This window comes from Protopterus annectens, chromosome 16.part0, assembly GCF_019279795.1.
Source record: "Protopterus annectens isolate FY-2018-M chromosome 16.part0, PAN1.0, whole genome shotgun sequence".
Taxonomy (NCBI): Eukaryota; Metazoa; Chordata; order Ceratodontiformes; family Protopteridae; genus Protopterus; species Protopterus annectens.
Genome location: NC_056750.1, coordinates 251,281,471 through 251,297,759, shown reverse-complemented (window position 1 = coordinate 251,297,759; position 16,289 = coordinate 251,281,471). Strand labels below are relative to the sequence as shown.

The 16,289-nt window shown below is 42.8% G+C and overlaps 1 protein-coding gene across 1 annotated transcript in view; it reads right to left on the bottom strand.

The window, feature by feature from the left end:
* The window catches only part of RABGGTA (Rab geranylgeranyltransferase subunit alpha), a 1,248,770-nt gene that overhangs the window by 351,119 nt on the left and 881,362 nt on the right, over positions 1 to 16,289 (bottom strand). The window contains exon 11 of the mRNA XM_044058049.1: positions 1,097 to 1,148. Within this exon, the coding sequence (XP_043913984.1) occupies positions 1,097 to 1,148 (52 nt within the window). The remainder of the gene's footprint in view (positions 1 to 1,096; positions 1,149 to 16,289) is intronic.

The following is a 16,289-nucleotide window of genomic DNA, read 5'->3' as shown; positions in this document are numbered from 1 at the left end:
CCCAGGTGACACATTTATGAAAATTGTAAGGAAGTGCTTATTTATCAAAAAAAGGGTATACTCTTTTGAAAAGCAGTCATCAAAAATTACTCTTAGGAAATTATAAGCATGTAAAAATGTAACAAAACAGAATACTATCAGTCTGTTAGAACCCTTCAAGTCCTAGCAATACTGAAGGAAAAATTGATAGACAACCATTAGGTATAATGAAAGCCCACGATAACGACAATGATAGGAATGTTGCTCTTGCCAAATTAATGTTAAAGGGATCAAGGCTGGATCTCCAAGTATAAGGTACAGACCCTGGACCAAGGCTGGATCTCCAAGTATAAAGTACAGACCCTGTACCAGGGGCTGAGAGTAAAATATCTGTTTATCAGGTCACAGTATAATGCATTACAACTAAAACAGTAACTGCTACCAATAACTGTGTTATGACAAAATATACAATTCATTTTTTACTAGCAGCAATACAATATAATGGGCTACCAATACTGAAGAGCTCTCTTAGTATAAGAGGTCGACAGGGGGATTAATAATGAATGGGAGGTCAATGCAGAACAATTACAGGTATCAGTAAAAAGGCAAAGATGAATGACTCACTGTGCTGCAAAAAATGTGAGCTGATGCACCTCATCGATGCTTTGATGACAACAGGTGGGTGGCTAGCCAGCTGCTGCTATGGACATTCTAACAGAAATACAATAATGACAAAGTGTCGGTATAAGCCATCAGTGCTGAGTCAAATTCCAGTTCACTTACATCACAGAGGATCACTCATCTGTCGGAAGTATGCCCATAAAATATACAGCTCTGATACTTGTGTGTGGCTATTTTATTTATTTATTTTTTGCAGATTATGTACTGATCCCTTCTTTTAATTTTTTTTGGTTTTTGTGACTTCACAGAGACAAAGAATAAAATCTTTTATGACCATGTATAAAACACAGAGCAAGACAGTAGGCAGCAAACATTTATGTCTGACCAATGTGAAATACACTTCAAACATAAGCTCACACAATAAATGTGAAATGCACTGGAATAACTTACTGCATGTAAATCAATATAAGGCAAAACATGCTTGAGAACCACATACCTGAAAAGCTCTTCGGCAGTAGCAGAGTCTCTACACCAACTCTCTCTCTTACCTGTTGGACAAGAAAGGGAAAAAAAAACACTTTCAGTGTTCAAATGCTAGAAGACATTTTTTTTCACACAAGCATTCACAGTATAAAACTCGCCTATCAAATATGACAGAAGATAAAAAAATAAATTTCCTAGCATAAAGTTGTTATATTCACAGAGAAAAAAAAACACATTTTCCTCAGGACAAACAATTTGTGGAAGGTTTTCCCCAGCAGGGTACTTAACATGCCCAGCCTTGAAGGAGCATTAGCTGACCATCAGTTCCATGAAAACACTTTGGTGGCAAGAAAGCTCTAAAACTTTTTGCACCCAATCTGCTCTCTTTACGTGATAGTTAGGGCATGTGGAAGGTGACCTGAAGCTTTGAAAGATGGCCGATGTCATATCCTGTGGTTGATGTTGTGGAGAGGATATAGTTCAAATAGCTTAAGCTGCTGCAACAGAGATCTAATGTTGATTAACACCACCTCTGGTCTACCTTGAAATTAGGCCACAGACCTAGTCAGACTAACACTGTCAACTAAAAGTAAATAAGTAAATAAAAGAAATGAATGAAGTGAACAAGCAAGTCTGCTGGAGTGTTCACATTAGCTTATATCAGCCACAGAAGACCAGCGGGTCCTGACAACACCAAGGTTTAAAGGTAGGAAAGAAATCCAATTAACATGGTCATGCCATAGAAATGACAGCATGTGGGTAGATATAAAGGAACATTATGAAACACATTGATATTTATGACAATGGCAAGAAATTCTTAAGGGCAGTAAAGAAATAGAGCTTTGACTGGGACATGATAATGAATGGAATGCCGTTCCAATGCTTAGACACAACGCTAGACACACTGACAGCATCTCATTCTGATGTGTAGTTTCTTTTGTTCTGGGAGTCTAGACACCCTGCACCTTTTGAATTGTCTGTGGTAACTGCCTTGTCTGTCTCTGTAGAGAGAACTTTGCCCCTGTATTCAACATGATGGTGTTTTTCCAATTAAGTATCTCCTTTTTAATCAGGGGGGCAGTGGCATCAGGGTTTTCAGAGGTCGAGTGTGTTGTTCACAAGTGTATTTTTTTAGGTACCTCTATAATTTCTTCATGTGTAGTTTTGCAAGGGGAACCATTAGCATTGGAAGATACCATGTAATCCAAGATCCTTAGATGGTCCCTTGTAGAAACTGTCTACCTTGGCAGTAAGCTGTGCAGACAGTTTGTCAGAAAGGAAACATTGTCTTGGCATAGGAATGCCTTTTGTTGTACTGAATCCATCAATACGCCCAGAAAGAGAATTCTTGTCTGAGGCTGAAGTGGGGACTTGCTGAGGCTGAAAATGAGGCCCACCTTCTGAAAACAATCCATGGTAACTTGCTAGCCTGTTTGAAGTTCCATGATGGATTTTCCCTGGATAAGGCAGGCAGCTGTTAAGGGTAAATGTACAACATGAACTCTCTGCAATGGGCTATAAACTGAGCTAGACACTTGGTGAAAACTCTGGCAGCAGTGGATAACTAAATGGTAAAGCAGAGAATTGGTAAAGCAAACCTGCTGCCACAAACTGAAGATATTTTATGTGCTCCTTTTCAATAGGAACATGAAGGCGAGTGTCATTCAAGTCTAGTGTAACCACATAGGCTCCTAGGAAGATCACTGGTAACAGTTTTCAAAGGGTTAGCATTTTAAATTTGGGAATATATTTATTTTTATTTATCCTTTGTTGACCAGTTTAGTGTCCCACTAGGACAGTAGCCTGCGGTGGTATTCAAAATAACCATTTGAAATGTTGAGACCTGCTAGAATGAGTCCCAAAATACAGAGACTGAATGACCAAAATAATGGACTTAAATATACTAAATCTGAGATGCCATTTCTTGGAATATTCCCTTTTCTCTGAGGTATGGCGATCTTGGAAAGTTTGTGTGTGTGGGGGGCTTGTCCCTCTGTAAAAAGAAGTTTAAAGATTTTCGAGATTCGCACTTCTCCTGTGTTTTTGGTCTTTTTTTCCTCTTACTGTCATTCTGCATTTTCACTACCAACATTTCAACAAGAAGCCAGTATTTACACTACCAGGAGAAATTGGCCAAGGGACTTGGAAACTTCCCTTATTCTTTTCAGTAGGTGCCATGGGATCTTTTACATCCATCTGAGCTACCACCAACAAACTCAAGCAGCCGAAGCCTTGTTTTTGTCTCTGATCTGAAGGATGGCAAACTCAGGAGTGCAGCACTCCATTATGCTGCACTGCAGTGTCAGCAATTCATCTACCTGGTGTAGGAATTGAGCCCACAGCCTTCTGCATCAAAGGCAAGTGTGCTACCTCTTGCACCACTAAAGAACTTGTTTAATTCTGACAGATCTAGGATTGGTCTGAAGGTGCCTTCCTTTCATGATCTAGAAAGATCCTAGAGTAAAATCTTGTTGTCTTCGCCACAGCATGAACTGGCTGAATAGACCCTTGCTGCAGAAGTTCTTGCAAGATGGGAGGATAAGACCCTCTTGGTCTTTTGCAGATATGATGCTTAAGACCCACTAGTCCACGGTGATGAGCTTCCACTGCTGAAGGAAAGAATTAAGTCTTCCCCCTGTAGGACTGGGGGAAGGCATGGGTTTAGGGAGGTGGATAGGGGGAGGGAGCTGTGCATAGTCATACCTGCTCATGGAGGGATACAGTCTTTGAATCCTCCAGCTCTACAGTGTTGATCATGTTGCCATTTTCTAGACTGTCTTGGTCTCTTTGCTTGGGGAGGCCTCCCTTTATCCTGACTAGGAGGTAGAGGCCATGGCTTAGAATGGCAATTTCTATCATGTCTAAGGGGTAGGAGACAAATAGAATTCTTTCACAGTTATGATTTGCTTCCCATTTTTGTCCACTTTCTCAAAAATGTTCTCCACTTGGAGACCAAAAAGGAACTCCTTATCCAGCGGAGCATCCAGGAGCTCGGCTTTTACTAGGTCAGTGAGTGGCTGAGTCCTCAGCCAGGTGTATCTACATGTGACAAACACCACAGAAGCTGTTCTACATGATGCATCCAATGCATCTTAAAAAAACAGTTGTCTACTCACCATAATGTTTCGTCTGTGCTACCCATTTTCACTTTTTCCTCACATGTGGGTTCGGATCCTAGACCTCGGATCCAAACTGGCCACTGCAATAGCTTGTGGCAACCAAAACGCTCTCAAGCACCCTCCCCTACCCATAATGCCTCTCCCCCAATTACCTTGGATCTTGTTTGCTTATAAACATAGAAAATAATAGATTAGGAAATTACCTCAAATAAGTGTAAGAACATTCCTGGCTTTCAAACAGCCAATAAACACATTTAGGTCAACTCGCTCATCTAGAAGCCAAAGAACGGACAAGGGGATGGTGGGTGGGTTTGTGAGGGAAAAAATGAAAATGGACAACAGATGGAATGTTATGGTGAGTACATAACTATTTTATCTGATGTCAATTTTCATTTTATCCTCACATCTGGGACAGAAAACCACCTTTTCCTGTGTTGCCTTATAGGAGGACATTCTTCAGAACCACTGAACCAAAGGAGGCCCTACCCCTAGAGATCAAATCTACCTTGTAATGCATTATAAATGTATGAGGGGTAGCCCAGGTTGCTGCTGTGCAAATCTCAGCCATGGACGCTCTAGACTGAAAAATTGAAGAGGTAGCCATTGCTCTAGTGGAGTGAGCTCGAACAGGTTTTGAAAGCTCTAAACCTTGACTTATGTAAATATAAGAGATGCAATCCATAATCCATTTAGCTAGAGACACCTTCTTATCTGGAAGGCCCAATCTATTTTCTGAGGAGGAGACAAATAATTGACTTTGTTTTCTTATGTCCGTTGTTCTATGAAGGTAAAAACGCAGTTGTCTGTGAACATCTAGCAAATGCAGCACATATTCACCTTTATTAGTGAAGTTTGGGAAGAAAACTAGCAGATTAATGGACTGGTTGATAGTACCTTCTAAAACCATCTCTGGTAAGAATGAAGGATTAGTGCATAAAGTGACCCGGTCTTTGTAAAAGATTAAATACAGGAGTTGGGATGACAATGCCAGAACCTTAGAAATTCTCCTTGCAGATGTGATGGCTACCAAGAATACAGTTTTCCAAGAGAGGAATTTAAGCTGACAGATAGTCACTGGTTCAAAGGGAGGCTGTATAACTTTCTGTAGTATCAAATTTAAGTCCCAAAGCGGTGACATATTTTTACATGGGGGTTTGAGGAAAAGAGTTCCTCTCAAAAAGGCTTTGCATAGCTTATGGAATGCCAGAGGAGAACAATCAAATCCAATCTGAAAGTTAGAGATTGAAGCTATCTGCACTTTTACTGCAGAATAAACTGCTCCCTCATTAAACAGCTTTGTTAAAAACTCTAGAATAGCATGGATAGGAGTTGAACAAGGATCTACAGCATTCTGTTGAGACCAATGTATAAATCTCCATTTACTATTCTACAACTTTCATGTAGATTATCTATGGAAGGATAATAGGATATGGGGCACAGGGGAAGACAGCATAGGTTATCTAGCTCTCAGTGGAATTAGAGATACAAGCTGTCAGCTTGAGACTGTGAATATTCGGATGAGGTTGTGACAAAGGGAGATACTGCCAGCGCAGCCATCTGGAATTTTGTAAATAATTATATGTCATTTGTGAATATCAACATGATTCACATAAGATGCTTGTGTTACAAATGTATTAGGACTGTATCTCATGTATATATCAAACTGCTGGAACAGAAGTGTGTGTTGAAAAAGTTTTTGCAAAGCGCTTCAAATGCAACTACAGCATGCACTACTAGAAAAGAACAGAAATGTACATGTGCTATTGTAACTGTTCAAATCTATATATTTTAATAGTGGAAACTGGAATACAGGAGGTTAACTTCAGTCCAGCAAAACTTCAGAAAAATAACTGAAATTAAATTACTTTATGGCAGGCCATAAAAAGATGGCATCTTTCAGTTTCAGTGCAGTGGGACACTGTCTGTACTAGGGAACGTTCTGTATTCTCTTTAGTGTGAAGTAATTACTAGTCTTGAAAGCATGAAGGAAATGCAATTGTTTTATTACTTCCAGTATCTGCCAAAGATCTGAGGTCTATGTATTTTCACAGGGAGATGCTAAAAGCTGCTAGCTTCCAGCAATGGTGGTTTCACCTGGGACAGAGTCGGATGACAAGAAATAATGTCATTCTGCAAGCTGTCCTAGCAGTAATATTTGAGATATTTAAGAATTCTCTTAGACACAGCATTCTGTATTCTGTTTTGGACTTGACAACTAGAAGATACATTCACCACATCTGCCTTGCTCTATAGTAAGTTACTAGGGAACAGTAGAACTCCCTTAGATACAAGTCAGGAATATAGGAAAGCTTAGTTTAGACATTTTTCATTACTTATTTGAGACTGTTCTGCAATGCTGTTTTAAATATTTCTTGTGGTTTTGAACTCTGATGCCACTGTGAATATATACTATTTTGTTGCTCTTTTATTTTTTATTAAATATATTTCAACCTTTCTTTGTGGCTAATCTGTGTGAGACAGATTTAAGTTTTGAGAGTACTTGCATATTTATTTGGTGACACTATGGGCCACTCCTAATAGCCTTGCTCTTGGTCAAACTACCATTTGTATTAATATTAACATTCCACGACTGGACACCCTTTGTTAAGAGCTTTAAAGTAGCTGATAAGGAGTTGGCTGGTGGCAGTGATAACTACCTTATACTCTGGGCAAAAGGGGGCATAGCTAGTAAACCTGTGCCAGCCTTTCGTGTGTGTGTGTGTGTGTGTGTGTGTGTGTGTGTGTGTGTGTTTGTGTGCGTAAATTAAACCTCAAAGATTGTGTATGTCAGCTACTTGGGCAGGAACCAAATCACTGGTTGGATAGAGAGGGTGCTGGAGGTCTTGGCTAGGCCATTCAGCTGAGATCTCAACTCTATAGCTGTACCAGTGGGAAGACTTACTGGGTTTCCGGAGAAAGAGGGAGAAACCAGCCCCGGACTGACTATGGTCTCTGTGTGGTCTTAAGGGAAATTGTATTTGATGCAGAGAACTGCATCTGGAAATACTGTGAGTGTACCTTGTCATCCTCTCAGTGTACATCCTACAGTAGTGTCAGTGGTGAGGATCGATGCTCCTTGATTACTGGTCCAGTGGTGGATCGTCACATTTATTGGGTGGCAGTGGTGGGATCTCTACATCACATACTGGGATTCAGTGGTGTGGATATTGAATTCCTGTAGTCTGTTAACAGTGGTCACTACAGAAGGTGTTTGCACTCTCAAACAATCACACGGAGAACATTTAGAGTTTCATATCACAACAGGTTTGTTTATTTTTTAGTTAGCTTAGTCAGGGAGAGGAGGCAAGGATGTCAGCAGAAGAGTATGGCAAGCTGACAATGAGCCAGTTGGCTGAGATGTGCCAAGCCAAAAAACTGGGGCATGCCACCCTGACTAAAGCAGAATTGATTGCAGCCTTTATCACAGCTGCATCACAGACCAGCAACCAGGAGGACAACCAGATTGGCCTAGGAAATTTACAGCTCTCAGAAAATGGACAGTTCAGCCTTTCCACAGAGGACTTAAAAATCTATCTGGAGTCATAGAGACTTGAGATGGAAGCCAGATGGTTAGAAATAGAATCAATAGAAAGATTGCAGTACTTAGAGGCTGAAGGAAATAAGAAACTGCGCCATTTGGAGGCTGAAGAAAAGTATATACAGAAACAAATGGAATTAGAATCAGCAGAGAGACCGAGATGTCTGGAAGCCAAAGAAAATGAGAGGCAGAGGCAAGATGAAAAGGAGATGCTAATTCTTTGACTGGGTCATAGAGGTAATGGGGAAGGGAGTAACCGAACCCCAATAGCAATAAAGGTCAGTACATTTCTTCCACAATTTACACAAGGTGATACTTTTGACAGTTTTATTCACATGTTTGAAAGGGTATGTAAACAGTATAATGTTGACCAAGGGCTCTGAGCATGGTTCCGGACCCCCTTACTCCATGGCAAAACTGTAACTGCTGTTTATAAATTGTCTGATATTGATTGCTTAAATTATAATACAGTTACAAATTGTTTTAAGTTACCTCCTGAAGCTTACAGAAAAAATTTTGTGAGCACATATGCAAGGCAGATGAAAGTGCATGTGAATATATTGCTGAACTAAGTACTTATTTTCATACGTGGGTGAGTGGGTATCAGGTCACCACTTCTGAAGGGCTAGCAGACCTTTTGGTGAGGAAACAAGTCCTCAGCACTTTGCCTGAGGACAAGAGAATCTGGCTGGCAGATAGGAAATTTAATACTGCAGATGAGATGGGGAAAAAGGGAGACCTATACCTAGCAAACAGGGAATCACTGCACAGGAAAGGGATACCCAGTGCAGCAGATGGGTTTAAATGAACCCATGGTGGGCTACCTAAACCACCCCAAAAGAGTCCACCAGTCACAGGGGAAGTCACTAGTTAAAGGACATGGCCAGGATCAAGGGTTAAATGTTTTAAATGTAACCAGTGAGGCCAAGTAGCATATAGATGTCCACAGAGGCGAAGTGGGGAACAAAAGGAGGGACAGCCAGTAAGTTGGAATGACAGAATACCAGCAGTAAATTGTCTGGAGACAACAAGGGGACCAAATTATCACAGGAGACTATATCCTATCTTAATAGATGGAAAAAGTACAGTTGTGTACACTTACCATAAATGTAGATGTTAGAGTATATTCACTGTTGCAGTCATTACATATGGGTTATCTGCTTACAGTAGCTCTCAGTCGGCCTGAATATCAAAGTCTTGGGTCCTGCGTTGGTTGCTGTCCCTTCTTCCATGACGTCAGGGGTATAAAACATGCAGCCAACACCATTACATCAGTTTTTCTTGCCCCAGATGTCAGGTGCCCCCCTAATGGGAAGCAATTAAATCTATAAATAGAAGAATAAGCCTCCAACAGAAAAGCAAATACACCAAAAAGCTTTTAGAGCATAGTAAGTGAGAGTAGAGGTATAGCTGAAGGAAGAAAAAGGGAGCTGGAGGGTGGGTAACCAGGACTGCAACAGTGAATACACTCGAACATCTACATTTATGGTAAGTATACACAACTGTACTACGTTCTTCATGTTTCACTGCTGCAGTCATTACATTTTGGTAGATTCCTAAAGCTAAAGTTGGGAGGAGGAATTTAAATAGAATTAGGACCAGCTAAAAGGCCCTGCAAGACTGCAGTGGCAAAACCAGCCCTGGATTTAGAGAAAATTGGCAAATGATAATGCTTGGTGAAAGTAAGTACAGAACTCCAGGTAGCAGTTTCTAGGATGTCCCTAGTAGGGATGCCCCTGAGAAAGGCTGTAGAGGTAGATGCAGCCCTGGTTGAATGGGGTCTGATGCCCAGTGGGATAGGTTTTCCATGGTGCTTATAGCAGAAATGAATGCAGTGTCCTATACATTTTGAAATGGTTTGTTTTGAAATAGCTTTCCCCTCCGTCTCTGCAGCAAATGCCACCAGCAGTTGTTCAGATTTCCTTTGAGGTTTAGTCCTGTCCAAGTAGAATCTAAGCTATCCGTGCACATCTAAAGAGTGCAGTATTTGTTCCCCTTTGTTCTGTGGGTTATGAAAGAAGGTAGGCAAATTAATGGACTGATTAAGACCCACACTGGATACCACCTTAAGCATGAAGGAGGGATTGGTTCTGAGGGACACCTGCATGAAAGATGATGAAAGGTTCCACTGCCATAAGGGCCTGTAATTCAGACACCCTTCTTGCAGAAGTGACTGCCAAAAGGAAAGCTGTTTTCCAGGAAAAGAATTTTAAATCCGCAGTAGCAGCTGGCTCCAAAGGAGGAAGAGTGAGTTTTTCCAGAACAAAGTTAAATCCCAGGCTGGAGTTGGAGCTCTCCTGGGTGGCCTTAAATTTTTGGCCCCTCTGAGGAACTGCTTGAGCAGTGGGTGAGAGAAGAGGGGAAACTCTGTGCTATAATGAGTTGAAATGGCTGAGGCATGAATTTTGATGGAGGAAAAAGACAAGCCCTTATGAAGCATCTCAGTCAAGTATTGTAGAATCGGAGGTAAATTGGGCACTGCTGCATTCATTCCTTGAGACTGGTTCCAAGCACAGAATATTTTCCATTGCAGCATAAGATTTTCTAGTACTAGGCCTCATTGTCTCTAAAATGATATCCATCACTGGTTTACTGAGGGATGGTAAAGGAGAGATTAGGTAATTAGCCAGGCTGCTAGGTTCAGGGTTTGCAGGCGAGGTGCAGAATCTGATTCTCCTGCTGAGACAACAGGGAAGGAGTCTTGAGGCAGGTGCCATGGAGCCAAGTGTGACACAGTGTGCAAGAGTGGGTACCAGTGTTAGCGAGGCCAGTCTGGTGCAATTAAAATCGTCCTTGGCTTGTCCTTTTTGATCTTTAGTAGTACCTTGGAGAGCAGAGGCAGAGGAGGAAAGGCATAAACTGATAGGTTTTTCCAGCTGAAGGAGAGCATCCACTTTCCAAGCTAGCTTTTGGGGAATCCTTGGGCAAAATTTGTCCAGTTGATGGTTCTGGGGGGAGGCAAACAGGTCTATATCTGGGCTCCCCCATTTTCTTGTCAACATGTTGAAAATCCTGGGTTCCAGTTTCCACTCGTGTGGGTCCATGAGGTTTCTGCTTAGTCCTTCTGCCAGTGTATTTAGTTTTCCTGGCAGGAATTGAGCTTGTAGATTCACTTGGTAGCTCAAGGCTGTGTTTCACAATGGCATGGCTAGTCTGCAGAAGGGGTTAGAATGTGTACCCTCCTGCTTGTTTATGTACCAAATGACAGGGGTGTTGTCTGTCTTTACCATTAGTTGTCCTGGAAGAATGTTGTCTTTGAAGGCTGTCAGAGCATTCTGTACAGCTAACATTTACTTTTGATTTATGTGCAGGTGCATTTGACTTGGGTTCCATTTGCCCTGAATGCACTTCCCTGCCAGGTGAGCCCCCCATGCATAGTCTGATGCGTCTGTTGTTAAGATTTGTGCGGCAGGGGGTAATGTGAATGGTAGTCCCTTGTTATGGCGGCAGGCCTCTGCCCACCAAACGAATTCTAGGCGTAGGCAAGGTATGATAGGAATCCTTGCTTCTAGATCCTGTGAATGTTGACACCATAGGCTTTTGAGATACCATTGTAGTTTCCTCATATGCAGCCTTGCATATGGAATTAGAAGAATGCAGGAGGCCATGAACCCCAAGGCTTGCAGTATTTGCCTTGCAGATAGCTGTTTTTTTGTGGCCACTTGTTTGAAGTAAGTTGTCAAATGTATCAGTTTCTCTGGCGTGAGGAAAGCCATCTGGGAAGTTGTATTCAAGCTTGCTCCCAGGAATATAATTTGTTGACAGGGTAATAGGTGGGATTTCTTTTCGTTTATGGTGAACCCCAGACAAGTTAGTACCCACTGAACAAAGGCCAGATGTTTGAAAAGAATCTCCTTGCTTTCTGCCTGAATTAGACAATCGTCCAGGTATGGGTATATTTGAATATTTCTTTGCCTGCAAAATGCAATGACTGGAGCTAGGCACTTTGTGAATACCCTGGGCGCAGTAGATAAGCCAAAGGTCAGTGCATAGAACTGATAGTGCATGTAGCCTGCTTTGAAGCGTAGGTATCTTCTGCAAGACTCCCTGACAGGGATGTGCAGGTATGCTTCTTTTAAGTCTAGTGTTGCCAACCATGGAAAGCAGCTGGTGAAAAGTCAGCATTTTGAATTTTGGAATCACCAGAAAGGTGTCTAGAATAGAAAGGTCCAGGATAAGATGCCATGTATTGCCTTTTCTGCGTACCAGGAAAAGTCTTGAATAGAAACCTTGTCCCTTTTCCTCTTCTGGTACCAACTGAATAGCCCCCATGTTTAAGAGAGAGAATACCTGATTTTGGGTCTCTGCCCCCTGATATGGGGGTAGATCTGGCCACCCGCTTGGTGTGGTAACTTGTGGAAATGAAATCTGTATCCTTGAGACACTATATTTAAAAACCCATTTATCCTGGGTAATGAGTTCCCACTTTTTGACCCGCAGACCAATCTTTCCGCCTAAAGGAGCATTCAGTTGGGAAGTGCTTGGAAGTTTTAAAAGCAAGTCACTGAGACGGTTTTCCATAGGGGGGAGTCTTACTGCTCCCAGGTTTGGGTGCGGAAACCCCCCACTGCCTAGTCTTGTGTGTCCCTTGGGACTGAAACCTGGGGTTTCTGCTGTGCCTGAGTTTGGCTTGAGAAGACCTGGAGGGGGCTGGAAAGGACCAATTTTAGAGGTCCAGTGCCTACTAAATCTAGGAGGCTGAACGTGTAAGAAATCATTAACAGTCTGCATAGATTTAGCTTTATCTTCCACCTTTTTAAGAACTTCCTCAGCCTTGTTGCCAAACAGGCGGTCCTGATTTAAGGGAGCATCCAACAATTTAGCTTTAACATGATCAGGCAAAGACTGCTTCTTAAGCCAAGCTTGCCCTTCTGAGCACAGAACCAGTAACAGCAGCCCTGCAAAAGGCCTCTAATGAATCAAATCCACATCGCAAAGTATGTTTTCCAACCTGTTCAGCAGAATGCATTAAATCCTGTAATTCTTTATTTTCAGCGCAGTCAGGAATTAACATAATTTTCTGTTTAAGCAATCCAATAACATGTTGTTGATACTTTAACATATGAAACTGGCAGTTTAAAGCCCTAATGGCCAAGGTTGCAGAAGTGTAAATTTTCTTACCCCTTCTATCCAGCACCCTGGAGTCTCTATCAGAGGGTGTAGGATTTTAGCAGTAGAAGCCTTAATGCCTTTGGGTCCCTGTGAAATAGTATCTGGATCTGCAATAGGGTTTTTAAAAAGAAAAGGAATTTGTGAAAATCAGGAACCCTGTAATATCTGTCAGGTTTTCTGGGAGCAGGAGGCAAAGAATCAGCGGCCAAACTACATTCTGAAAAGGCATCAACAGTGTCTAGTACAAGAGGTATAGCTAAAGGCCAATGCTGAGGCAGGAGTAAGAAATCCCTAAGCCTCTTTTTTGAATCAGAAAAATCCTGGCTTTTCCAATGGAAATGCTCCCTTAGAGTATGTAAGCTTTCACCAAAAGAAAAACCCTCTGGAGGGGAAGCAGAGGGAATAGAGTCCTCTGCATCAGAATCCTCATAGGTAGATAAGGGTAAATCCAGATCATCAGAAGAATCAGAAAAATCAGAATCCTGGTCAGATGATTCATAAACAACTTCAGTCCTAGGTCTCTTAGACGGGGGAGGTTAGCCTCCCCTGATTAGAGTTATAAGATCTTCAGCCATTCTTATCATTTGTTTTTTTAGGCATAGAGGCCTGAGCATGCGGCCTGGGCATCGGCTTCTTAGGCATGATTCGAGATTTTGGCCTAAATGAAGAAGGAGGCGTCGGTTTAATATGCAAGTTCGTAGGCCTGAATACACCCTCAGAAGCCGGTGCCTACACAGTGGCCCCGGACCCATCCAAGGTAGAGACATCCGTAGGTTCCACAGTTAAAGCATCTCGCTGCATATCGGACTCCGAATGGGTCTCAGTAGAGACCTGCGAGTCAGAAGTAGCGGGTAGCAGGGGCTGTGAAAGTGCCTCACTGAGTACCGGTGAACTGGCAACTGGCTTAGGAGAAGCATTGGCAGCAGCCTCAGCAGCCTGTCTCTGTCATTATCTTTGCGATTGTTCGGAATCCCAGTAGTCGGATGGCTACCCGATGACATTTCTGGATAATTAAACTGAGAACTGACATATTTAGAAGCGAAAATATACCAACGACGGATAGTGCGCTGTTTAAATAAAGCACAAAACTGATAGCAAGGCACGTCGTGGTCAGGGCCTAGGCAAAGAATACAGTACAAATGAAAATCTTTGTGAGGTATTTGCTTTCCACAAGTAATGCAATTATTAACTTTTACTGACGTCAGTAAGGAGCAAGACAAGTTTCCTCAACGGGGTACTTAGCTTTAGTTGAAGACTTTGGTTCTGAAACTCAAAAATGAAAATTTCAGGAGTCGGCCGACTGGCACTTGCGAACTGCTTCTGCGTCTGGCACCGCACAGCAAGAAAGACTGATGTAATGGCATCGGCTGCATGTTTTATACCCCTGACGACCTGAAGTCATGGAAGAAGGGACAGCAACCGACGCAGGACCCAAGACTTTGATAATCAGGCCGACTGAGGGCTACTGCAAGCAGATAACCCAAATGTAATGACTGCAACAGTGAAACACGAAGAACATCAGGCCACTGCTAAGAAAGAGAGAGCCTCTGACCTAACCATTGTGAAGCCTGCAATAATTAAAAGGAGCACTACTTGCCTGGGCAGTCTATTCCAGTCAGAGCTTTAGGAGGGACCCATTCCAAATACCTTTGGCTAGGGTTCACCTTGACTGGGAGGGTGGAAAAGGAAGCAAGCAAATAGGTGTGTTTGAGGATATCCCTGCAGATCTCCTGATAGGGAATGACTTTGATAATGCAATACCTTGTGTACATGCAGTTACACGCAGTCAAGCATGGAGATAAGCCTGTGGGTCTGGCAGCCTGGAGGGAGGGAAACCCAGACAGACCGCACACTTGAAGGCAGAACTGGTGAGGTGGCTACTTCAGGGAGGTAGACACCCTGTAGCAGTGAGACTGAACATGAAACACAGCTGCTTGTGGGTACTGAAGTTCCCTTGGACAGAGTGACTGCAAGGGCAGAGGTGAGTAGTAGTACCCAGGTTGACAGTGAGACACCACTGTCAGAGGATACCAGATTTCCTGTGGAAGGGGTGCTGGGAAGGGTTACAAAGATAGTTGAGACAGGATCAGCTCTCAGACCCTACATTACAAGGCTTCATGGAAGCAGCCAAAGAGGTGTCCAATTCTCAAGGAAAAGGGGAATCGGTATACTGGGACAAAGGGATACTGTACAGAGAGTGGACCCCTGATGGAGGGCTACTGGGTGAGAGAATACAGCAGTTGGTAGTGCCCAGAGCCTACAGTCTGGCACTTCTAGCCATAGCCTATGACATTCCCTTTGCAGGTCATACGTGCATAAAGAATGCAAAGAGATGTATTATGCAGAACTTTTATTGGCCTGGGATTTCCAAGGATGTAACAAGCTATTACAGGACCTCTGAACAGCGTCAAAAGGTAGGCAAGGCAGACAACAAGGTCAAAGCTCCTTTGGTGCCTTTGCCTTTGACTCAGGAGTCATTTCAGAGGGTATCTATGGATATTGTAGGGCCTCTGAGTACTCCAAGCTCCACAAGAAAGAAGTATATCCTACTGGTAGTAGATTATGCTATCAGCTACCCTGAGGCAGTGGCTCTGTCCTCCACTGAGGCAGAAATGGTGGCAAATGTGTAAGAGATTTTCAGCAGGGTAGGTTTCTCAGAAGAAATACTAACTGACAGAGGTGCCAATTTCACGTCACACCTGCTGACTTGTCTGTGGAAGCTCTGTGGGGTGAAGCACGTAAAGACGACCCCTAACATCCCCAGACTAATGGTCTTGTGGAGAGGTTAAACTCTACACTAAAGACCATGCTACGGGCATTTGCAGACCAGTTTAAGAGGGAGTGAGACAAATATTTATCCCATATGTTTGCTTACAGAGAGGTGCCCCAGGAATCCACACATTTTTCACCCTTTGAGTTGATGTATTGGCACAGGGTGAGGGGACCTCTAAATCTAATTCATGATGAGTGGGAGGGTGAGTGTGAATCCCACAATGACTCTGTTGTGGCATATGTCCTAAATCTCAGGACAAGGCTCATGGAACTCATGGGCTTGGTCCAGGAAAAAATGGCAGGAAAACCCATCTATTATGACTGCAGCTGTATGCACGATGAACATCATGGCAGAAGCCCATCAGCAAAAAAAGGTCTACTATGACATGAAGGCTCAAGCTAGAGAGAGTAAGATGTGGGGCAGCAGGTTATGGGTCTCATTCCTGTCAGACACTATAAGCTGCAGGCAGCTTGGGAGGGACCCTTCAAGGTGACAAGGAAGGTCAGTGATGTTAACTATGTGGTAGAACTGCTAGGCAGGGGGCACAAACTGTACCATGTTAACATGATGAAAACTTACCATGACAGAGAGACCATTGTGCTGAGTATTTGCAGTGGATGGCAGGAGGTGTTTGAGAGGATCTGGTGACTGATCTCCTCAGTGA